The 26,031-nt window shown below is 42.8% G+C and overlaps 1 protein-coding gene across 2 annotated transcripts in view; it reads right to left on the minus strand.

Annotated features, from left to right (window-relative positions):
• Positions 1-26,031, minus strand: part of NELL1 (neural EGFL like 1) — an 868,290-nt gene that overhangs the window by 650,579 nt on the left and 191,680 nt on the right. For both annotated transcript variants that reach the window (XM_004263922.4, XM_004263921.4), the window contains exons 8-11: positions 21,450-21,584; positions 20,433-20,535; positions 11,802-11,875; positions 3,779-3,878 (exon numbers count right to left, since the gene is read on the minus strand). In XM_004263922.4, coding sequence (XP_004263970.1) covers positions 3,779-3,878; positions 11,802-11,875; positions 20,433-20,535; positions 21,450-21,584 — 412 coding nt within the window. The remainder of the gene's footprint in view (positions 1-3,778; positions 3,879-11,801; positions 11,876-20,432; positions 20,536-21,449; positions 21,585-26,031) is intronic.

The raw sequence follows: 26,031 nt of genomic DNA on the forward strand, positions 1-26,031 counted from the left end.
TAGCTTCATAATCAAGCCAACACGTTAGGTCTTGAGAAAACAAGTTATAACTCTGCAAAATGGGTCTTAACGCTATTTCACAGATGAAACAGAGCCTTCAGCTGGTACTGAAAATAATTTCATTCAGTCATTGACATGAAAACGACAGGACTATTCTCTATGGTAGGAACATATCTTCATCCCTCCCTTTTCTCCTACATTCAAAGAATCGATTCATAAAATGTAATCATTAGGGCTTCCCTGGTAGCGCAGTGGTTGGGAGTCCGCCTGCCAATGCAGGGGACACAGGTTCGTGCCCTGGTCCGGGAAGATCCCACATGCCGCGGAGCGGCTGGGCCCGTGAGCCGTGGCCGCTGAGCCTACACGTCCGGAGCCTGTGCTCCGCAACGGGAGAGGCCGCAACAGTGAGAGGCCCGCGTACCGGAAAAAAAAAATGTAATCATTAAAACAAGCGTTAGGGCTTCCCTGGTGGCGCAGTGGTTGAGAGTCCGCCTGCCGATGCAGGGGACACGGGTTCGTGCCGCGGTCCGGGAGGATCCCACATGCCACGGATTGGCTAGGCCCGTGAGCCATGGCCGCTGAGCCTGCGCGTCCGGAGCCTGTGCTCCGCAAGGGGAGAGGCCACAACAGTGAGAGGCCGGCCTACCGCAAAAACAAACAAACAAAAAAAAGCGTTATTTTTTCCAAGTTGGAGAGCTTCATGGATACTATTTAATCAACCAACAGGGGGCAAAAAGCACCGTCCGTGCTTTCTCAAATTCCAGTCTAAACCTAATGAAAATAAACCTTGGAAAACTTCAAATCCCCAAGCAGGCATGAGAAAGGCTTTGACTCAGATTTCTGAGCGATGATACTGAGGGGTGATTTCCCTCAGACTAAAGACCTGACACTCCCAGTAAGACAAAGAGAGATGATAATATGCTAATTGAAGGGCCTTCAGTACAGGTATTGAAAGAGGCTACAGCCACTTCCGTGTCTGTAATCAATAATATCAGGGTGGCAGAAACCACACAGCTGAAATCACACCACTGTGCTCATCCCTGAAATAAGTATTTCAGGTCATCAGTCTTACCTCTCTCTGTTCGCTCGCTGCCTGTCAATCAGGAGACAGTCTCAATCCACAAAGCAAATGGTATAGCCCCTCCATATGCAGGATGAAAATTAGTTTACACAGAAATTGAGCGTTTCTCATCTTTTCATTACTTTCTGGTTTTGAGGGGGGCAAGGAGGAGGGGGAAGGAGAACTGAATAACGTGCCTTAGAAGAGGCCCAGCAGGCTTTCCCAGTCTAATTAGAATCAAAACTGTCCAGCCCCCCTCATCTTCCAAGACTCCACTCAGAAAACACGAGCACAGAGGAAAACGTAAAAGACAAACAGAGGTCAAAGGGGAAAAATATCTCCCACAATATCGTGAGAAACTCTTAGGCTACTTTTAAGGACGCTGTTGGGAAATAAATTGGAATTAAGAGACACAGAGCAAAATTCATGGAGAGCATAGGTCAAGACAATGGACTTTGAGTGCATCTGCATGGATTTTTTTGTCCATCACCACATAAATTTTACATTTTTATGAAAAAGAAAACACCCCACTGCCCAGACAAATATCCTTTTCATTTCCTGATTGTCCACTGTGCAGAGCAAGTCCCAGCATGTGGACAAGTGGGCTGAATGTTCTGGGCTCCTCTCTGCTATGGGTCAACAGGAAAGGAGGTAATGATAGTAAATGGTGCCGACAAGGGCTTCAGTCAAAAATAACGCTTTTTTCATTCTAGGGTCTGAATTCTGAGATAGGAATAAATACGAGAAACCTAAGAGAATCCATATACCCAAATGGTTTCATTCAACCTGCTTCCCAGGAAAAGAACCTCTCCACCTTTCCCTATCTCTTCTAAAGACACACGTTGGTTCCTGTTAAAACACAGACTTGTCAAGGGACATAAATAACTCCCTCACTCACACGCGCCTCCAAGAAAAACCATCAGCTGCTAAATAAAAGAGCTGGTAGTTTCCCGGCTGAGAAGGAAGCAGGTGGGAGGAAGAAGAAAATCCTCAACTGTACAGATTGGCCCTGGCTATGATCGCATCTATGAAGCCCTATTCCTGCCTCCCAGTTTCCCCTCAAAGCTGACTTAGCTTTGGTAAAAGCCACCAGGTCGCTAGCAACAGGAGCCTTAAATGAGTCAACTTTGCAATGAGATGTCACATCTCTCAGCATCTTCGTTGGTAAAAAAAAAAAAAAAAAAAAAAAAAGTTTCTGCATCCCCGAGAAGTGCTAGCAGAAGCTGTGGTACCCAGTCTGTTGTAAACTGGGTCAGAGCAATGAAAATCTTCTTGAATTTCTGTGGGATAATCAATGATCCTGCTCGAATGAAACCATAAATCAGAAAGGATTTACATACACTGAGTCCCACTTGGCACCTTAACAAATATCAAGTGATGGATTTTGCATTAAATTATAAGATCTACTTAACAACCCTATCAGTTACCAATAAATGCATCCCTCTGAAATTCCAGTCAATCTTTAGTCTTTCTAAAGCATCTGAGCTGCAAATACACTTGTAGCCATGAAAGCAGATAAATCAGGGGAGATACTCTGACGGCATACCACGAATTCTAACAGCCATTTACGGTTATCCAGGTACTAAGTTTTCCTGGGAATTTTTACCAAAACACAGCTCTCTTAGACTAACCACAAAGAGAAATCTCAGCCCAAGCTGAAAACATGCCATGATCAAATATATACTTTTATATATCAGAAGGTACTAGAGGAGGGGTCGGCGAATTACGAGCTGCCACCCGTTTCTCAAAATGAAATTTTAATGAAACACTGCCACTAATTTATTTACCTATCACCTCTGCCACTTTGTCAATACAACAGCAGGGGTGAGAATATCTACTCTGTAGCCCTTTACAGAAAATATCTGCCAATGCTTGTGTTAGAGAAAAGACAGAAAAAAGTAAGATAGGATATAACCTGAGCTAAGCTGTTATGCTCCCGGCTTCTTAACTCTAGAAGCTTCCAAGGTAAACCAGAAAGAATCTAACTCACTGGATATGTGAGAATGTGGAGAAGACTGTACGGTGGGTAGAGGTTTAAAATAATAGCAATGAGTTTAACTGGATGTTTTTTTGTAAGATTTCAAATCAATTTTAGATTCTCCTAATCTATTTAATTCTGCCTGGGTGAGAAGTTTCAGAGAGGAAGTGATATTTGATCCAGAGGCTTTGAAGAAATAAATTTGGAAAAGAGGGGAATTTCAGGAATAGGCGGCAAAATAATTTCTGCTCGTGCATTAATTAGCAGTTAAGTGCTACTTACTTGAAGCTTTTTTCCTTGCAGGAAATAAAAAAGCAGTATATAAATCTATGAGTAAGGATTCAGTGTATGTCATCCTCTGGCAGATAGGGGAATTGGCCCATGGAAAGAGCTGATAAGAATGTTTCCCAATCCCACTCATGAGAAAAAAATGCAATAATGATGCAGGAACTATTATTATTATAGGAACCATCGTTCACTGAATATTTATCACGTGGTAGGCATGATGCTAGGTGCTTACGCATTATCCCATTTAATCCTGGCAGCAGTCTTAGGAAGTAGATAGGATTATTATCCCCGTTTTTACAATTGATAAGACTGTAACTGAGGACAGTAAATAGCATATACACATATCTAAGTAGCAGAGTTTTGGACAATTGTTATTGTCATCACACTAGTCATTAAACCTTCAATCCCTGCCCTCCATTCCCACCCAAAGCTCCACCGCCAAGCTCTCTTACCTCTGCAGACACTGCAGCACTGATTCTCTGGGAGAATGTGATCCTTCTCTGAGCAGTTCAAAGGAGGGCATGCTTCAGTAATTTTTACTAAAACTCCACCCTGCAAGCCAAATAATCAGGAAACAAAACAATGTTCATATTTTTAGTTGCTGATCCAGACATAAATGCTCATTGTTAACAGCCTGCGGTGATAACAACCTAAGATAATTAACAGGAATCCCAGGAATCCCACGATAATGACAAAGTCGCAAATTAAACTGATGAGACTCCTGGAAGAGAGAAGGTCAATTTCCCTTTCTGTATCAGAAGAGCCTCAATTTCAACAATTGGTTTCTTTTTTTCTTTTTTGTTTTAACAAAGGGGTTTTGAGTATCTTCTATATAGCAGAATGTCACCGACAGCGTAGAGCTGGTAAATTTTTAACAACTGACTATTGGATGGCAGAACCCTAAAGTTAGCATTTGCTGATTTCTGTGGTGTCAATAACCGGACATTGTGAACTACCAACATGACATTACCGACCACAGAGTTGGGAAGTTATGTACAATGAGCTCTCATGAGCTTTTATGAGACAGCTGTGGCACTGCCCTGGATCACAAGCACTGTGAACCCCAAGATAAATAAGACATTTTCCTTGCCCTTGATGAACTCACAGTTTGGATGGAGGGAGGAAAAAAAACCTCTTAAACTAGAAACCATAATACAATACAGTAAGTCCTTAAAAAAAAGTGCTCTAATTATGCTATGGTAACTCATCACAGGAGAATAATTAATTCTGCCCAAGTGGGGAGAAATTATGAAGAAAATGCCACATTTGAAGGAACTAAATAATGAATAAGATAAGGAAGAAGAGAGTTTCCTGGCAGAGGGACCAGCAAGGACCAAGGTATACAGGTACGATGAACTGAAAGTGGGTCAGTTAGATGAGCACTAGATATTCCCTAGAAATAAATAGAATCACTTACAATAAAATTTTAAATATTCAGCAGGTGAATCTTTAGGACCTCACTTCACCAAAGGTCCTCCTTATTGACATCACTAGCATCTATATTTAGTTTCACTCTGAATTTTTAAAATCAGCTCAATAGTTACTATAAAAAAGGGTTTGAGAGTCCCTTATTTTATCTAAAATGCTAAGTTTTTTTCTCCCATTCTTAACAGCATGGTTAAGTCAACCAAGAAGCAAGCTCATTTAAGTCCAAAAGGTAATTCTCAACACAGATGGGAGAATAGGATGGAGCTGGGCCACCAGGAAGGATGGGGGAGATTCTGAGTTCTCCATCTCCAAGATATGCTGTCATTCCAGGGTTCCCTGGTTTGGCAGAACTCCCATTATATGAGGCACATCCATTCGTAAATATGAACATAAACGTAACTTTAAATGTCAAATGCAATATAATTTCCAACTACCCATCATCTGGATTACTGGCACCATGGCTTCCTCTCCTTTCTCATAAATTTCAGCCCAGGCATTCCTTGTGGTGTCTTTTGTTCCCTTTTGCTCTTCATTTCTTGATCCGTCCCAAGGCATCTAGATCTCTTGCTTTTCTCCTATCTTAAAACTGGCCCTAAGATGCTGAAAACTGACCCTGCTATTCGCCCACGGTCCCCGTTTCAGCTACATTCCACTCTCACCCCTCAATCCAGGCCACGCTGGATGGTACCTGGCCTCAAGAGCTAGCACCAGTCTAAGGGCAGTATGCCTATCAGTTGAACCTCAGCTTTTGCAACAGGGAATCAAACCGATTATTACAAACCAATGGATGTTAATAACCTCACTATCAGCAGCATAAGCTGAATGCAAAGGAAAACACAATGCTTAATTACTTACCATTGCTGCCTCGACTTCGATCCTTCAATATTAATATATTTATTATCTACTGCCTCCTTGCATAAACATGAATGGTGAACTCTGTTGGATCCCTTTTATCAGTTCACTGTGCCCATCTCCCAACTTCAAATGCCCTTCTGCTAATGGCTCATCTCTCAGCCCTCAGAGGGTCCCTTTGGGCACTGGAGCCACTTTGTAGGGAGCCAGAAGTTACCTACAAGTTCCACAACCCCCAGCCGCACGGCCCAGAGCCAGTGACTGACAGGCATGGGAGGTTCTTTACTTCAAGGGGAGATGATAGCTGGGGTACGTTCAGAACCCCAGGTGAATCAGGGTACCTCTGACCTTTCACCTAAAATTGCACCCTTGCTGAGCTGCCTGCCCTGCCCAAGCCTGCATGCCCACACCCTTACTTCTTCCTCCCAGGCGCACTATCTTAATAAATCACTGTACTAAAATCCTGAGCTCAGGGTCTGCTTCTAGGAGAATCTCAACTAAGACGATGAGATAAATTTCACTCTTGCTGTCAAAAAATTAAACTGTTAAAAGAGATTATCTCTAGGTGGTGAGATTCTGGAGTGATTTTCTTTTACTTCCTTATATTTCCTTCCTTTCTCTATAGTCCAAATTTTGTATCGTGAGTATGTATTTGCTTTTATTAAAAAAAGCAATATTGAAAACATTACATTTGTCATTGAAATCTAAGGTGAATGTGTTTTTGGTACATGGGAAAAATCAAGACTCTCATTTTGCAATGCTTTGGACATGAAATATTCGTAAATACAAGTTAAAAACCTGCATGCAGGGCTTCCCCGGTGGCGCAGTGGTTGAGAGTCCGCCTGCCGATGCAGGGGACGTGGGTTCGTGCCCCGGTCCGGGAAGATCCCACATGCCGCGGAGCGGCTGGGCCCGTGAGCCATGGCCGCTGAGCCTGCGCGTCCGGAGCCTGTGCTCCGCAACGGGAGAGGCCACAGCAGTGAGAGGCCCCCGTACCGCAAAAAAAAAAAAAAAAAATCTGCATGCAGTATTATCTCTTTGGTGGCTATCTGAAAACAATTAAAACCTCCATCTTTGTGTCACGTGTCAACAAGCTTCAGCAAACTGCTTCAAATTCTGTGTATTTTAAAACATCACTACCGGGCTTCCCTGGTGGCGCCGTGGTTGGGAGTCCGCCTGCCGATGCAGGGGACACGGGTTCGTGCCCCGGTCCGGGAGGATCCCACATGCCACGGAGCGGCTGGGCCTGTGAGCCATGGCAGCTGAGCCTGCGCGTCCGGAGCCTGTTGCTCCGCAACAGGAGAGGCCACAACAGTGAGAGGCCCGCGTACCGCAAAAAAATAATAATAATAAAATAAATTCTTGAATTAAAAAAAATAAAAATGCCACAGAAGGCTTTTTAAAAAATAATTACACATGAAAGGTTCTTTTTTTTTTTTTACATATAAAAGGTTGCTCTGACTACTGATTAAAGCAGTCAACAATTCCAATCAACCTTTAACATATTTAATGAGTAAGACCGTAATTCCAAACGTTCAAAGAGAGACAAACCCCTTTACATGAATTTGAAAATAATATGAACTGTGATTACAGTAACATAAGTGCCACCAAGTCCATTTAGTCCAGCCACATAATTTGGCACAAACCATTTTTTACTTTATTTTCAAACTCTCTCTAATAAGTATCTGATGATTAACATCTTTAAAACTTCCTGATTGTGGTATGTTATTTTATGACCTTTGGAACTCTGCACTGGTGGCAAAATATAATTCATCCATTCTTTCTCATTTAGAGTAACTGTCACCATGTCAAATATAAACACTTTCAAGTTCTTTACTAATCACTATGCTTCAACTTGAATTTCTAATACCATATAAAACTCACATCTTTAAGTAAAATAAAAAAAAAATGTTGCTAGCCTAAAATAATGTCACAGGGCAGCAATAACTGGACAAAACTGACCAAGACTGCTAGGAGAGTTTATTCATCTTGATAAAAGAAATAAAACAAAACAAAACAGTATGTTAACTTCTGGAATCACTTGGTGAAAATATTGAAAACAAAAGTTTGTTTCTTATCTAACTGGGCTTGCTGAAGCTTTGAAATGATCCCAGGAAAATGAAACGCATGGATCACCAGGCAGCCTTTTGTCAACTGGGGATCTGCATTTGAACCACAGAACATGTGGCACATATATACAATGGAATATTACTCAGCCATAAAAAGAAACGAAATTGAGCTATTTGTAATGAGGTGGATAGACCTAGAGTCTGTCATACAGAGTGAAGTAAGTCAGAAAGAGAAAGACAAATACCGTATGCTAACACATATATATGGAATTTAAGGGGAAAAAATGTCATGAAGAACCTAGGGGTAAGACAGGAATAAAGACACAGACCTACTAGAGAATGGACTTGAGGATATGGGGAGGGGGAAGGGTAAGCTGGGACGAAGTGAGAGAGTGGCATGGACATATATACACTACCAAACGTAAAACAGATAGCTAGTGGGAAGCAGCCGCATAGCACAGGGAGATCAGCTCGGTGCTTTGTGACCACCTAGAGGGGTGGGATAGGGAGGGTGGGAGGGAGGGAGACGCAAGAGGGAAGAGATATGGGAACATATGTATATGTATAACTGATTCACTCTGTTGTAAAGCAGAAACTAACACACCATTGTAAACCAATTATACTCCAATAAAGATGTAAAAAAATAAAAATAAAAACATCTTAACAATTTACAGCTGAGGCTGTGACCTTTTATAAGACTGGAAGTTTATGTGATTTTATTAAGATTAGTTTGAAAAAAGGTTGACCTCCCATAACTTACAATATATTATTGTACAAGTTTGCTATTTGTATTTTCAAAAGGTATCATCAATTCAGTCCAGTTATGGGAATGGGACTACATATTGACATACCAAGCTAATAACAGGAAATTAAAATCAAATTATAGTCTTAAATACAGTGTAGGCAAGTTACAAACACTGTCCTCCAAATGAGGAACACAAACAAAGGCTGGGAAACTGTTCCCAGACAGACTAGGAGGAAACAGTTTCTCTTCCTAAATTCAGTGCATGCATCCATTCTTGTCATGCAAGCAGTCTAGTGACTATGACCTGTCATTAAAAAAAAAAAAAAAAAAAAAGAACACAAATTATTTGAGTAATTATTTGCTCAATTCTCCCAAGGATAGCACTTATGCAAGACCATTTTAGATGTCTAGGAGAGAAGTTAATTCATCATATACAACAGGTACCTTAGGGCATTAAGGCTTAAATCTTGCAAAAGGCTGCCCGAGAGAGACCCGAGGCCTTCTCATCCTACACCCGTCACCCTCTCTCCCTGCTGACCACATCCATTAAATGTGTCCCGAAGCTCTTCTCTGGCCTTTTATAAATGCTACCCTTTATCAAGGGAATCAATGAGCCGTAGCCTGACCAATCTGGTATTCTCAGATAGACTGAAGTGATCATTCAATCCTTCTGAATCCACCCTTCTACAATTCAATAATGCGAACTATTTCCAAGCAAGTCTAACACCATCAGGACTGGCAGTAGAGAGGCTAAGAGAGGAGCCTGTAGATTCAGACCACACAGGTTCAGATCCCAACTGGTTCCTTGACTAGCTATGTGACTCTGACCATGTGTGCCTCAATTTCCTCATCTGTAAGATGGGGATGATAATAATGCTACCTACCCCTACCAAATAACAGGGTTATTATGAGGTTTACATTAGATAAAGTTTCAAATGTTTTAAATAGTGTCTAGAAAATACTACATATTCAAGAAATGTTAAATATTATTGTCAGTGAGGCTTCCCTCTGTGCATAAAGTATTTAGTAAATAACTGTAGAAAGACAATAAATGAAGAAATTAATGACTTTTTAAAAGATGCTGAAATTATTCACATGCACACAAACCACATATGCAAAGAGAATAACCTGTCTGCCCCAACTTCTTCCTGAGTTATAAAACCATAACAAAACAAAAACAGTAAAAGATGAACCAGAGCAAGGAGAGTACCTACAATGTGCCAATAATCATGTTAAGTACATTTCCAATATGCTGGCATGTAAGTCCACACCCATGTCTTCTAGAGGTCTCAGATGGTGTCTGCCCTGATCCTCTCTGCTGGTAACAGGGACGGAGTCACAATCGTGACCCTTGCCAGGGTTACCCACTACTTCTGCCCAATATGTAAAGGGGGTTGCTAGTCGTGAGTGACAGATGCAGGGTGGATCCTGGGATCATCAGCAGAGTGGGTAAGACTGCCTTTAGTCATCCCAACTTCCCTTGAGGTGGAAGAAAAAAGTAAGCGTTTTAGAGTCCAAATCACCTTCCCTCCCCCAGAAGTGAAACAACCCACAGGGAACATGACACCTGCCTTATATGCAGAGAGGACATGTATGGTCATGCGGAATAAGACAAATAGCTCACACGCGTTGAGGGCTTACTTTGTACCAACGAAGTCCTTCACACGCTTTATCTCATTTAATCCACCCACCATCCCCATGTGGTCATGTCCCAGCCGCACGTTGGGGGCCACCCACCCGCTTCCCCACTCCCAGGTTTGGAAGCTCCCATGGTTGACTGAGAGATCACGGAGCCCTCACTGACACCATCTCTACCTCTGCCACAGACTAAGGAGTCCACCCCACAGTCCCGACTGACGCAGAAGGACCACCACACCTGCATACCCGCCAGACTGTCCAGACCCATGGAATCTCTGCCATTCCCAGGGGCAGCCAAGAAAGAGCGAATGGGAAACGCAGTGGGGAGGCGCAAAGGAGTTAACTCCTGCGGTAGATTCTGGCCAATGAGAGACAGGAGACAGGAAAGAGCCTTCCCTCCCCCAAAAGAACCAGATTCGAGTTCCCTGAGAGCTTCAGCATGTCTCTAAATGCCTCATTCTCCTCAACCTTTCAAATACACTCCTTTCTTTTCTCCAGGGATGTGACGAAAAGCAAATGAAATGCCACAGGAAACAGCACTTGGAGAGATGGTCTATTCTGTGACACCGTAGTTCCAGCCAGCCTCCCTGGAGATGCCCCTCAAAACCAGGCCTGCTTCGCTGTGGGGCAGTGGCAGCTCTGGAAGGTGCCTCCTTGAATTTGCTCTCCCTCTCTTCCTTCTTTCCCTCTGTCTCTCACTCTTGCGTTCTAGGACAGCACCTCAACCAAGTTAAGTACTTGGCTAGCTCCCACACTTCATCCAGCACTTTGTTCAAATATGACCTCCTCCGAGAGGTTTTCCCAGACCATCCATCCCCACCTCAAAGCTCTCTACCCCTTCAACCTGCTCTGTATTTTTCATAGAATTTGGCATCATAGTTGACCCTTGAACAATGCGGGGGTCAGGGGCGCCGACCCTCCACACAGTCTAAAATCGGCACATAATTTATAGTCAACCCTCTGTACCTGTGGTTCCTCCGTATCCACGGTTCTACATCCAGGGATTCAACCAAGAGTGGATAGTGTAGCACCGCAGTATTTACTACTGGAAAAAATCCGTGCATAAGTGGACCCACACAGTCCTAACATGTGTTGTTCAAGGCTCAGCTGCATCTTGTATATTTATTTGTTTATATCTTACTGCCTGTCTCCCCACCAGACTGCAAATTCTATAAAGACAAGGACTTTGTTTTGTTCACTGTTGTACACCCAGACACTAGTACCATGCTGGTAGGTAGCAATTGCTCAATGCATGTTTGTTGAATGACTTTAAAATGGAAGTACAGTCTTAAATGAGATCTATGGTTCTACACATCTTATTTTGAGAAATACACGGGATGGGGCAGGCAGGAGACAGAGGCACTGTCTAACATTGTATCAGACTCTTAGGAGTAGAAGTGGCACTATCCACAACTAACATCACAGACTAATTGCCCCAACACCAAATAAAAACCTTTTCCCAGGGCCACCTGACAACCTCCCTGACTCATGGTAGCTGCTAGCTCCCTTCCCCCTTCTCACTTCCTTCCCTAACAGTCTTTCCCAAGGCTACCTGATCCACGGCTGACCACAGGCTAACCACACAATGACAGTGGCTGGGAACTCCACAGCCAGGACTCAAGCCCACCAGAGAGTCCTCCCCCTCAGTGGTCCACTCAGGACAATATGCTCCATTCCAGACTCCTACCTAAAGCCCGCATCTCCTTCTCTACAAGTAATGGGGATCATAAGATTGAAACTTACTCTGCATTCCCGACAGCTCTTGGTTAAAATCCGCTGGCCTTCTGCAAGGACTTTTCCTCCATAGATACATTTTGCTGTAATAAAACAGAAAAACAGTTCAGACAGTCATACTATGCAACAAAATGACCTCAGGGGCACCATCCAACTCCAGTAGATTCCACAGAATATAAATGCTCTCATTCTAAGCAATGCGCAGCTCTTTGCATGTCTGGAAGTAAGACATGGAAATAGGATGGGGATAACTGTTGAATCCCCTTTCAGACTGTCATCTCTATTATGTTTGCCAGGAGTCCTTCACACCAAGCACATACAACTATTTCAATGCTGCGGGTGCTGAAGGAACTAGAGAATGAATTGATGTGGTCAATGTTAAAACAAGGAAGAGGTGGTTGTCATCACCGTGGAGTATAATAGCATAGCTTTGATTCAGCTACTCCAGCCATAAAACAAATGACTGGGTGAGAGCGGACTTGCATATATACTCCACTCATCAGGACCTCAGTCACATGCAGAAAGACACCATTTTTCCCCCTTGTGATCATAGGAAGCGCATGTCTTTAACTTAACTGTTCCCAAGAAGCTCAGAGACAACTAAGAAATACAAGTGAGTAAAATGCTGAATCAAAATGCACTAGACAGGGCTTCCCTGGTGGCGCAGTGGTTGAGAGTCCGCCTGCCGATGCAGGGGACGCGGGCTCGTGCCCCGGTCCGGGAAGATCCCACATGCCGCGGAGCGGCTGGGCCCGTGAGCCATGGCCACTGAGCCTGCGTGCCCGGAGCCTGTGCTCCACAACGGGAGAGGCCACAACAGTGAGAGGCCCACGTACCACAAAAAAAAAAAAAAAAAAAAAGTACTAGACAGACTGCCTTTGGAAAGGTAAGCTGAACAGGCTAACAGGGAGGGCAGGGAGGAGAGACAGGCCTTGGAAAAAGGTTAACAGAGAAGCATAAATGCTGACCCACTTTTAAGCAAGTGCAGAATATGTTAATTTGATATGACCCTAATGTATCTCTGCCAAATTCTCCAGCCACATCCACAGGAAAGCAAAGGCCTGATCACTCCCTCTCCGCACAAATGAGGATGCTTTCAGCCCTCGTCCTCAGGAGAAGCAGAAGTGAAGACACGCACTCGAAGAGATCTCCACCACTAACTCACTGTCTTACAGAAAGCACCTCAGCTCTCAGAACCTCCATTTCTCCATCTGTTAGAAACAGGTGAATTCAATCTGGTAGTTTCTTAGTTCTACAATCTTCGGACTCATGGAATGTTCAGGTATGTAGGGACCTCAGCAAACAACTCATCCAACTCCCTCTTGCTGACCACAGGAAGAGGAAAGCCCAGAGACACTGGTTTACTTAACATCACGATCCCACAGTGGCTACTATGGTGTGCAACCCAGATCCCCCTCCACGGCCAAAGGTCACATTCCTGAAACTGCCAGACAGGTGATGAGCTACAGCTCTCAGCTGAATAGTGATCCGGGACTTGCCCTTGTCCAAAGTCAAGGCCGCTTCCCAGCACAGCCCACATCCAATGAGTCGTTGATGAAGATGTTGCAAAGTCCTGGCCCCTTGCCCCAACTCAGGATAACTCCAAGGGTCATTCCAGCTCCACAATTCCTTGGAGAAATGGCTGAGGTATCTGTTGTAACTGCACTGCACTTCAACCTCTCCTTCTGCCCAACCCAGCTTCCTTTTATCTCACTCCCACCCCAGAACTGATCCTGAACTTCCTAATAAAGTACAAGCAAATCTCCGTTTCACAGTCTGTTTCTTCTCAGAACCTGCCCTGCAACAAACAACACGTACCTAACTCAGATCTGTGCCTCTCTAGTATCTGCATTCAGTGAATGGTACCAGTATCCACCCCTAGCCTCCACACCCACCACCCATACCCCAGCGCCTAGGGCCCTTCTATCCCCTTCCTCTTACTCAGCACCGTGTCCAATCAGTACCCAAATCCCTGCAAGGCTCCCTCCTTGTTTCTCAAGTCAACCCACTTTTCTCCATTCCCACCACCTGCCCCCAGGTGCTACCTTCACTCAGGCTATCCCTCCTCTTTAGTCTACCAGGAAACTTCGTAACTTGCCTCCTATGTTCTGGTCTAATCTTACCCAGTCCTTCCCCATACAACAGTTGAATATATATTTTAAATGCAAATAGGATGCTCTGCTTTAAAATCATTATGAGTCACTCAAGCCCTCAGAATATAGTTCAAATTCCTGAACTCAGCACACAAGGCCATCCCTGTGCGTTCACTCTCCCTCCCAAACTCCCAAACATTCACACCTCCACTTAAGACTCCAGTCACGCTCTGCTTCTGGGATTTGCATGTACTGTTCTGCTTCTCCAGAACACTCAGCCTCATCTACCTGCTCCTGGTAACCTTCCATCCTATATACCCATCAGTTTCAACTTAGGCCCGACTTCCCCCCAAGGAGTTGTTCTTGACCTCTAACACTGGAGAACTGCCCTCACTCTGTGTTTGTGCGGTACTCTGGACCTCGCCCTAACAGAGAAAATATCACATTTTACCTCTGTTGCCCCAATAAGGGTAGGAACTATGTCTATTCATAACTTTATCTCTAGCCCCAGGCTCAGTGCCTCTCTGGGCTTATTGTTAGTAACAATTTTAGAATTAATGAGCCTCCTTGGTAGCAAAACGCAGAGAAATGTGCTGATTCCCAGATGAGAGTTCTTTCTGCTATTCAATGCTATTCCAAACTTTAAAAGCAGACACCAAGGTTTTCAGAGCAAAACCATCAACAACAAGGTAGAGAACCAATAACATTTTCTAGATAACCCCCTTCCTCACTTCGTTTTAAAAAATTATCCCCGATCATCTTTTATGCCTCAGTTTTCCAGATAAATCAGTTGACTCTGACTCATGGGTCCTAATGATCACGTGGATTCCCCTATTTGCTTGCATGGGGAGACCATACCTCCAAGAGCCTGAAATTCCTGCCTAATAAACTCCCACACTCCCAAACACAGCTGCTGCCAACTTGGCAAGATGGCTTGCTCCAGAGTGACAATTCTGCTAAATACACGGCTGTCAAATCTGCCATCTGCTCCTTGGCCCAGGGTGGGAAGCAAAGAAATAGACTTTCCTTCCTTATTTTTGCACCTTGCCACCCCCATGATGTTAGGATCACACTTGCTACCCTGTCTGAAGACATCTGCCCGATTCCTCTCATCCTCTGATAGACACTCATCCCAGAACTTCGATCTGGAGACAGGAGTGTCTTACTGTTTACAGTCACACCACACACGGGGACACATCCATCCCTCAAACCTACCAATCTGGTATAAAAATTAAATGTCCACTGAACTTCATGTCTTCACATGGCAGGGTGCCTTAGGGGCTGCAAGTGACATCAACATGATGCTGTGTACCTCAGCCATTCACAGCCTTGGCACTGATGCAGGATGCATGGACGATTACAATATCAGTATCTCCAAAGTTATCTCAGGACAGCTTTCAGCATCACCACTGAAGGTCACAAGAATTTCCCCTGCTTCCTCATCCTCACCCCACTTCTCTGACGATGTCCTTCCTTCCCGGCCCCACCGTATGCCTAACACCAGTCCTCATTATCTAACCTCTTGATCTACAGCCAAAAGGCTTATTTTTGATATCTGGGAAATTCAAGCAGCAGGTAAGTCAGGCTCCGGTACCTGTGGCTGGGGCATTTGGGATGCCATTCCAACAGCTTTTAGTATGAGTAGAAATGTAAATGGATACCTGAAGCCCTTCGCATCACACTGGGGACATGCAAACAAGACCATTTCACAGTGTCCAACGATGAAATTGAAACTTGGCACCAACACACACTTCTCCACGACGTCAGAAACAAAGGTACCGGGGATTTACAGAAACAGTTATGCAGTTGTATCTTTTTGTGCCCACAGACACCTGGCCCTTCAAATCCGAGCCTGATTGCTCTAGTGCGATGGAGGGACACTTTTGCCATTTGGGTGCACACTAAATAAACAACCTTTAGGCCCCACTTGGCACCCCTGTCAGATGTGGATGTGGGGTTGCTCTGTCTTTATTTAGGGATTTGCACCCTGCACACACTCCAGCCATCCCTTGGCACTCAGCAGCTGAGAACATCAAAATCAACACTCTGTGTTACACTTTAAAGGAGAGCGGCAGAGCAGAAAAGCTCAACGCCCAGGAGCCATCCTCCCTCGGTGAGCTCGTTCACAGACCTAGCTTCAGATACCACCTCTCTGAGCATGACGCCCACGTCAAACTGGTTGTCCCTCAGCCATCTCCAGCTCTCCTATGCCGAACAGAATGTATTGCTCCTGAAGCCATTTCTTCCACCTGCCTTATTTCTGTTAATCACACTATGAGTCTCCCACAGGCTCTTGTTCGAAACCTGGCAACTTCTCCCTTACAGATGCTCTGTCCCTGATTCATCTGTCTCATGTTAAAAAAAAAAAACAATGCTTACGGAGTACCTACCCTGCCCCAGGTCTTTTGGCCATCACTCAGCTTCATCCCTTCCTTTCCATGTCCTCCGGCTGTGCCTAACTGCCTGCCGGCCTCATCACCTCCACCTGCAAATGGGCCTGAATCCCACACCCAGCTCCCTGCCTCCAGCTCTCCCCACACAGGGGCTTTTATCAAAGCATTTCTCTGATTATGCCAAACCCTGCTTCCAAAGCTTGCTTCTGAGCCCCCCAAACAAACGCTGTGTTTACTTCCATGATTCTGCATGTGCACTTCCCTTTGGCAGGTGTGTTCTTACCTACCTTGTCCACACGGCAAACTCCTACTCATTTGTCAGCACCCTACTCAGCTATTCCTTCCCCCATGAAGCCTTCCTAACACACACACACCCAAGTTTCTGATGGAATTAATCACTCCCTTCTCTGTGCTACCCTTGCATCTTACATAGCATACATACCGCACAATACTCTGCTGTAATGAGATGGGGCATACATCTCCCTGGACAGCAGTGGGGGGAGAGGAGACAGGTTAAAAGCATTAATTCTGGAGCCAGACTACCTGGGTTTTATTTTGGTTCCACCAAGGCTGAGAGCCCTTGGACAAGTTAGTTCTCCTCTGTGTGCTTTACCTCCTCATCTATAAAATGAGGATCATAGTGGAGCCTATGACTCTAGGTTTTTGGAAGAATTAAATGAATTAATACATATAAAAAAGCTTCACAGTGTCTGACAGAGAATGAATGATCCACACGTGCCCATTGCTGTAACCAGAGGACAGAACAGAGTCGGGAGAGGAATCTCAGTAAGGATGACTGAACGAATTCAGTGGACTACAGTCAGCATCGTCCATCCCCAACCCGCCTTTGCAGCTTATTTCTACTTCTCACCTACAAAAACCCTGTTATCACCTAACAGACTATCTCCCTGTCCTTCTGCAACTTGTTTTCCTTTGCAAATGCTGTTTTGCATAGCTCAAGATTCCCTCTCCATCCTTCTCCTTCTCTCCCATCTCTGATGGTTCCCAAATCTATCTACCAAAAGAATACTAATTCTAGGACACCACTGTCCAGAGATTCCGATTTAGCAGGTCAGAGAGGGGCCCTGGGACACTCTATTTTAAGTTCACCAGGGGATTCTAATGTGTAGCTAGGTATGTTCAATTCCTTAAACAGAGCAGACACCCAAGAAATGTTGGAGGAATGAGACTCCTGCACTACTTTCTGGACTTCCATGCCCATAGCTAAGGAATCTAGAAGGCTCTCCTGAGTTCTCCCTGATGCCTCCCAAAAAGATGGAGGAAGAGCCTAGTATCAGGAATTATGAAAACTGCCTTGCTCTTGGAGATGGCTTGATTTATTGGGTTTTTTGATCAAAATAAAGTACTTTTCTCAGGCAATGAATTGAGACTTAAACACTTAGACCAGGTTATTTCCTATTGCCACATGGATGTCCTCATCTGTAAGTGCTACAGCTCCTTGAAGCCATGACGAGTGGATGAACACTTAGTAAACGAGCACACAAAACAATCAGCTTTCATGTATCGGCTCTTGAATCAAATCAATACTTTTTCTCAGAAACCCTAGGACGCTGCCCCACCCAAACCCAGAGAGTAGCTTGGGAAATTTTATCTGAAAGGGACAACCAAAGGAAATATTTTCCATCCTTTTCCTGATGTGAAAATATTTGAAAACTTCTATATCTTTTCAAATTAGATGGTTTTTTTCTGCTTACTTTTATTTTTAAAAACATCTTTATTGGAGTATAATTGCTTTACATTGTTGTGTTAGTTGCTGCTGTATAACAAAGTGAATCAGCTTTACGTATACATATATCCCCATATCCCCTTCCCTCTTGCATCTTCCTCCTACCCTCCCTATCCCACCCTTCTAGTCTTTTCCATATATATGACCAGGAGTGGAATTGCTGGGTCATATGATAATTGAGCAGTGTTCTTAAGCATTTATTTGTATTACCATTTTATTAAACTATAAACATTTCAAACTACCGATCAGAGCTGCTGAGAAAATTCATTCTACCTAGCTAAACTGCTATCAATTCCAAACAAAGGCAAAAAGCACACTGATGGTTTAGCTAGCTCATGTATCAGCATCTTGGTAAAATCGGGTAACTTGCTGAAATGTTTTTTAAAACTTAATATTCTCCAGTAACTTAGAATAAAGAAAAATGACTATCCCACACATTTCTAGTGAGAGGATAATTGGATGATATACATCAAGGACCTTGAAAATGTCAGTCTCTTGGCCCAATAATTCTACTTTGGAGAATTCTATCTTAAGAAAACGTAAAATACAAAAATGTGTCCTCACAAAACATATTATTGAAGAGTAATTTACAATAGTGAAAAGTGGGAAAACAACCTAGTTCTCCAACAATTGGGGAATAATTAAATAAGTTACACAACAGCCAAAGGGTGGAACACTATGAAGCTCATTAAAATGAGGTTTATACAGAGTTTTTTAAAGGATAGTAATACACTTAAGTGATAACGGTAAGTCAACAAAGTAGGTTAAAATTATCTGCATAATAAAACCTCAATTGTCCACAAAGTATAAGTTTTAAAAAACGAAATCCACTACAACTTCAAGAGTGTTTGTTTCCAAGTGGTGGCATTATGGGTGATTTTTCCATCTTTACCTTTACCCTTATGTGTTTTCAAATGTTCCATCGCTTTTACAAGTAGATTATCAAAAGTTTAACACAAAAAACAGCTGAAGGACTCACCTACTCCCATGTCCAAACAACAACTGCCAAGAGACAGCTTTCACAGATCTATCCACAGAGCTCAAAGTAATAGATTAAAAGTACCTCGTATTGTTTAAACAAATTCCTAAGTTTCTCAACTTCTTCCTCTATTATATAGAATATATCAAGATAGAAAAAAATAATCTATGGCTACTAAAAACTATCTTTCCATCATGGAATCAAACTATAATCTCAACATCTGGGCCCCTGATCTATCTGTATTGCCAGACATGACTTCCAAAAGCACTTAGAATAGAAATAAGAAAGTTTCTTTTAGATCAACTCTGCGTAAGCCCTCCAGAGTAATGGGTGTACCATGCCAACCATAAATAGAAGACATTTTCCAAAGTTCCTTTCGAAAGAGTATAAAAAAAGATTGGGCTGGTACAAACAGACCAGCTATCCCCACTTCCACTGTCATATTAGGTGACATGCTATTCTTGACAAAAAACTAGACCACTGTGTTTTGAAGACCTAGTGATGATGGTGGTTTTTTTGGTAGAGAAATGGTCTTGAAAATTATCCATCGGATGGCACATTTCTAACCTAAACTCTCCTTTTTCAAAGAAAAGCATATGGTTTGATAAAAAGACTTTGGGCTTTGTAGTCAGACAGAATTCATTTTGTATCTCACCTCTGTCACTCACCAGCCTTGCAAACTTGGTAAACTATCTTCCCCAAGCTTCCTATAAAACAGGGATAAAAATAATCCCCACCTAAAAGATTGCAGTGAGGTTTCAATAAGCTAATAGAATGAAATGACCTAAAATAGTAACTGGCACATACCAATCATTCTAAATGACAGCTTTTACTCTTCCTGGTTGTCTCAGTGTTCATTTCACCATTTCATTTGAAAGAGTGTCCTTTGTAATTCAGAGGGAAAAGGATTTTTAAATCATTATATAATTTGGACCAGCCAACTCTGAAGGAAATTGTTCCAATATTTTAACTGAAGTTCAATCCAGAAATTCTTAACAAAGGCCCTTTAATAACAGGAAACCTGGCCAAGACCTCAGAGCCGAAACAGAGTGTGGCCCTTGATCAATCAAAATGAGGGGACCAAAGCACACGGAGCCTTGGAGTCCTGACTACGGAGCAATTCCACACACTACCAGTTGTTTGACCGCGGACAAGTGACTTAATACTTGTGAACACCAGTTCCCTCTACATAAGAATGTAAAGAATAATAATTAAGGTTGATGTGAGGATTTAAAACAAAAAATAGCCTATGTAAAGTGTCTGCACGTCACAAGTGATTAAAATATAGCCACTCTTATCATACATTTATTATTATATCAACTGCTAGGACTTCCTTTCATCAATGTTAATCAATTGGGGCCTGAAAAATACGGGAATAAATCAATCTCGAAGCACAGAGGGCCACCCTGACCCTCAGTTAGTACTCACGTCGGCAGACCTTACAGCACTGGCCCGCAATGTGCACAGGGAGGGAGTCTGGAGAGCAGCTGAGGGGGGGACAGGACATCCTTCGACATTCCACAGCGCCACTCTGAGGAAGGAACAACAGGGAGAGGAATCTCAGCAGAAGTGACCTCAGCAGCAAAAAGCTCACATCTCATCTCAGAAGCCTCACCAGGGAAACAGAAGCAGTGTGAGAAACTCCCAGTCCACTCCAGGACCCCAAATAAAGAATTTTCTCCAGCCCAAACGGACCCATGCCACCTCAGTTACTTTTCTGATATACACCACTGGCTTTATTCCACCTGCCCATGTGGACTAAGTAGATTAGGCAGAAAACAGAAAAGCCTATTTTTACAAGAACATAAATAACACCTTTTGCAGACCCTGTCAACCATTGTTGAAGCGCTAACAATCATTTTGTATTTTTGCAGACAAACAATGGCATTCTTCAGATAGTTATCAAATAATTTCAACTGAACAGGGTTTCCATATTAATTTGGGGGAGCCTCTTATAATTCTCTGAAACAGATCAAATAGTACATACAAATAATGGATAACCTGAAAGAAAGTCAGGGGATCCTGCAATTCTCTAAAACAGAAAATGGCTACCTCGTCAAATACAACGCAAACACCTAGAAACTAATTAAACCACCTTTTTAAAAGGTATTATAGCAGAGAAAAGTTGTGAATGAGCCATTAGGTGGTTTGAAAACCAAAGGAGTCCCTTCCTCCCTCTGCTACTCTAATCTCTAAACAGTAAGCTTCTTAATCATGTTAGATCATATTAGAGTGTGTTGGAAATTAAAATCTGCTTTCTCTTGATAAGAATTTGCATTTGCAATGACACTTTTCCAGCTTCCCTTCACAATTGCGCCAATTACTAAGTAGGCACTTCGTAAAAAGGCAGTACTTCTTAGAGTCAGCATTATAAAGAAACAGGTTACACAATAATTTGTACAACTGCCCTCTTAAAACTGTCCACTTAGGTACAAAGAGGCTTACTTTGCACGTGCAGTTCCTGCAGTGATCACCGTCAACCCAGGAGTCTTGGTCTCTATAGAGCAGTCCACTCACTTGACAGGTCTTCTCACAATGACAGTTTTCCAATTGACTAAGTCTTGTCTCTGCATAGTTCAGCTGCAAACAAGAGTTACTACGTGTAATTTCTGTAATTCAACTGCATTGTCCTAACAAAGCTAATCGCAACCAGAAAAAATAAATCCAAGCGGGAGGAGAAAAAACTGCTCAAAGCAGTTCAATGATTCTTAGCCAGATCTGTTTTTCGAAGATTTTTTTTTTAATTTCACACAAGGTAGAAGCATTCTAAATTGAAGACATATTGGCTCCCATGGTCTAATGAGCACCAAATGAGACATTAAACTGTATCTCAGGGACCTCATGGGTGTTCATCAACGTGTGTGCTTTCAGCTCAAACTCACACAGAAACACTTGTAATGAATGTGTTCTCAAGGACTCGTTACAATGTTTACAGGAGATCTAATCAGCAGCTCTGAAGCCCTTACATTTATCTCCCGCAATCCTATCCCTCCTCTTCACACACTAACCAGAGTGTCATGGTTTACAAGCTGGGAAGTCACTGCTTCCTCTTTTATGAAAAATTCTGGGAAGTCATAGGCCGATCTTATTTCTCCCCAGCTCAGTATCCTCCAAATAGAATGCCCCAGAATCCACTTTGGTGTTCAGACAAGTTCAAGAGAGGCAACCAAACCCCCAGGTGAGATGAGGACTTTGTTAAAAAAAAAAAAAAAAAAAAAAAAGAAAGAAAAGAAAACCTTTTTCCTTTTTTTAGGTCACCCAACTGCTACCATTAAACATGCAATCTTAGAATCTCCGATTTGAAAGAGTTTATAAAGTTTAAATGACGTGACAAGTAACCCCTTCAAGTGGTCATCCAGCCCCTGTTTGCACATGTAACTGTGATGGGACACTCATTACCTTCCAAGGAAAGCTACTTTTCTTGGTTAGCTCTGGATATTTGAAACGTCTTTCTTAGCTTGAGCTGTGAAATTTCTCTCCCTTCTTCCTATTAGACCTAGTTTTGCCTTGTGGCCCAGCCTGAGTAAATCTAACCGCTCTACAAACATTTGAGGTTATCCTGTCCTCATGCCTGCCCCTGACCACAGTCAGCCCCAACAGGTTCCCCTAACAGCTCCTCGTGATATGGTTCCAACCCTCCCTCTTGACCATTGTCCATGTAGGTGACTCCAGGTTGCCTTCAAAACTATGGTACAAAAAAACTTGAAATGTGGTATGATCTCTCTGTCATCACATCCATACCAAGGAGTAACTCGGCCTGGTAGCAATCTCACCCTTCTTCCTTTCTCCTTACATAGAGAAGGTCATGATAGAAGAACAAATACCACTTTCTAAAAATTCATCATACAGTTCCTTTTCCTTCTCAATCATACTTATATATCCCCGTCTTGAGTATTTTCCCCACACAGGAGATTGAATCAATTTTTGATCCCAACTAAGACTATTTGGAGGCAACATTTTAGTTATAATGGTTGAACCTGGCTAATGATGACTTCTACCATCTTTCTACATTTTCTATGGTTCCACTCCGTACATGCTCCTCTCAATTACTCATAACAGTGCTTCTCTTTGGAAATGGAATCCACAGGTAATTCAACCTGGTTTTTGTCATTTATTCCATCTCTTGCTCTAAACTTTTGGAATTTCTCAAGAAAATTTGTTCCTCGTCTGCCTGCCATGGGTAGTACCAAGAGGAAGGGAAAAGAACAAATAGAATCCTAAACAAACCACATGCACTATAATCAACCCTGAAAAAACTGAGTCGACCGTGCCTGAAAATTAGCTTCCTATGACTCTACTATACATGATCTTCCAAACATTCAAGTTACACTTAAATCTCCAGCTTAATCATAGAGCATCCAGAATCGACGGTAATTACGTTCTCTGGGAATTCTTTAGGAAATGCAGATAACATATACTTCCAAGAGTTTGGTGACACCAAGTACCAAAACCGTGTATTGGTAAGAGATAATAAAAAGGAAGTGATAACTCATCACATATTATCTTTACTTCATTTCTATAGCCTCAGTAGTTCCCACATAAGGTCGTGATAGACATAGGACCGTGGAATGAACAAGGAAGAGTTGAACTAGAAGGGAATCTTTCCTAAAAGTGGCTCAGGATGAGGAATCTGTGAGAGGAAAGTGCCTGTCTTACTCTGAAAGTCTGGAAGAACCCTAGTGTCTGTATCACTCCAAGAAGGGGACTTCTTAAGGACTAGTTCAAAAGGCTATTCTGTATCTATCCAAGTTTCCTGTAAATCCAGGAGCTTTGCCTAAAGGCAATATTGTCAATTTCCAGGACTGCCCAACAAAGCCGAGCTATGCTCACCTACAAAACTCAACCCCAAGGAAAAGCCTCGATTTTAATACAATGGAAGCTATTCTCAAGGCCGATTTTGCTTCCCTTCTGAGTACTGTCTTTAAATTTTTAATATATTTAGCCTGTTCTGACAACAGTAAAAAAAACCCTAATCTCTGTGATGATAAGAATATATCAGACAGACACCAAGACAAAGGAATATTAAGGCAAAAAGCTAATTTTTCAAAGGCACTTAATATGTAATCTTGCCTTCCTTTTCCCCTGCTTAAATCCTGAAGCAACAATAAAGGAGAAAAACAACTCTGAATTAAAAAATGAATTACATTTTCTGTCACTGGCATTAGCATGCTGAATTTATACAAGTTCATTTTCAAAAGCTATTTCTACACTACCTGCCATTTTCTCTAAGAATGCCTGCAGATCCAAAATAGATACGGTATCAAATCTACAACTCTTTTCTGTTTTACCTTTGCGCGCTTATCCAAGCAACCATGGACCGAATCATTTATTCTTAACTCTACACGTTCAAAGACAGACAGCAGAGGCCTTTTTCACAGTAAGAGGTCAATGAATGAATCTAAGTACATTAGTCATGCAGTAGATTTCTTTTTTCCTTTGAAATATTATTTATTTGGCATTTGCTATATGAAAGGGAAAAAAGAAATCTATTGTATTAAACCTTTAAGCTTAATTGAAAAATCACTATTGAGCTCCTTGAAACAATGAGTCTCAAAATCCAATGTTACAAGCTGAAACGCCACTCCAAGCTTGATTTACATAAATAGATTTGTCAAAGATTTAAACAGAAGTAATCAAGAAACTCCCCATCTTCAGCATCTCTTCTTCCTGAGCTTGAAGGAAGAATGTGATTACCGCACAGATGGGATGCAAGAGCAGGACACAGCCTGATCCTATCGCTGCGTACCTGGCTCAGCAGGTTTGCGGTTCCCACAGTGTAGAGACTACCTGGGAGAATTTCCAGAATAAGCCAGGGGATTGGTGGTCTCTTGTAGATCACTTAGGGGAAGTATCAGGGGACCGCTTCCCTGCACCTTCTCCCCCTTGAAAAAGTATGGTTTTGCCACAATGTTGGGATTCTTCAAGACGGCTCTTCTGTACCCTGACCTCTGTCACCTGAAGCTACATGCAAGCTGCTTCCCTGATCTTTCCTACATCAAGCAAGGGCACAGTCATTTTCAATCACCCTATACTTTGAAAGGAGAAAAGGAAGAGCAAGCCCTCCTAGGCACAGCCCTGAGCTGACCTGGTGTCTGTGTCTGTTTGGTTTGATGTGACTTTGGCTACCAACTCCTGTCCAGCTTGTGCGCTGGGCTCGCTCTCCGGTAGGATTCCATGGCTTCCACTGTGACCCAAGTGTGAGGACTTCCTGCTGTTTTCCAAAACCTCCTGGCTCTAGACCAGGGCTCTGACAGCAACTTTCAATGCAATCTTTATAAAACGAAGAATAACTGTCACCATTTTACATACATGGAAACTGCAGCTAGAAATGAGACCAGTGACTCATTCCAGGCTGCAAACAACCAAAGAAGTGATAAAAATGAGATTCAACATCAGATGAATCTTACTCCAAAGCCCATTTCTATCTCCACCATGATCTACATGACTAATGCCTATTTTAATCACAGCTGCTGGGCAACTCAAACCAAACCTCCAAACCCATCAGCTAAATCTTGCCATGATAGGCTTACCTAACTAAAGGCAAAGCCCAAATCCAGGTCGATTTGGCGCCACAGAATTCCCTTTGCACCCAGGAACCCTACTTGAGTTCCAGTTCGTCTTATCCCTCCAGACTCCATCTCCTTCACTCTGCCAAGAGGTGTATTACACTCTGCTTCCACCAAGATGGCAGACTAGGTACCCTAAAAGACTTCACCAATTGAACCAACTAAAATGCTGGACAATATACACAAATCGTAACTTTTAAAAATCATCACAGGAGCTGACAGAAAAGGAATAAAGCCACAGTGGCCAAAACAAACTGACAGCCAGGGATCCAGGGAGGCGAGTGAGCACCAAAGCCAACCTCCATGACGTTAGCCAAACCGTGGAGCTCTCAAGCTCCCACCTCACACAGGGGGCCAGGGAGAGGAAATAGAGAACAGGGTCTGCCCAAGATGGGATGTCTTAAAGGAAACTCCTACATCAAGGTACAGCCCCAAAGGGCTGTACCCTCAGCTTAAGAGTG

This window comes from Orcinus orca, chromosome 8, assembly GCF_937001465.1.
Source record: "Orcinus orca chromosome 8, mOrcOrc1.1, whole genome shotgun sequence".
Taxonomy (NCBI): domain Eukaryota; kingdom Metazoa; phylum Chordata; class Mammalia; order Artiodactyla; family Delphinidae; genus Orcinus; species Orcinus orca.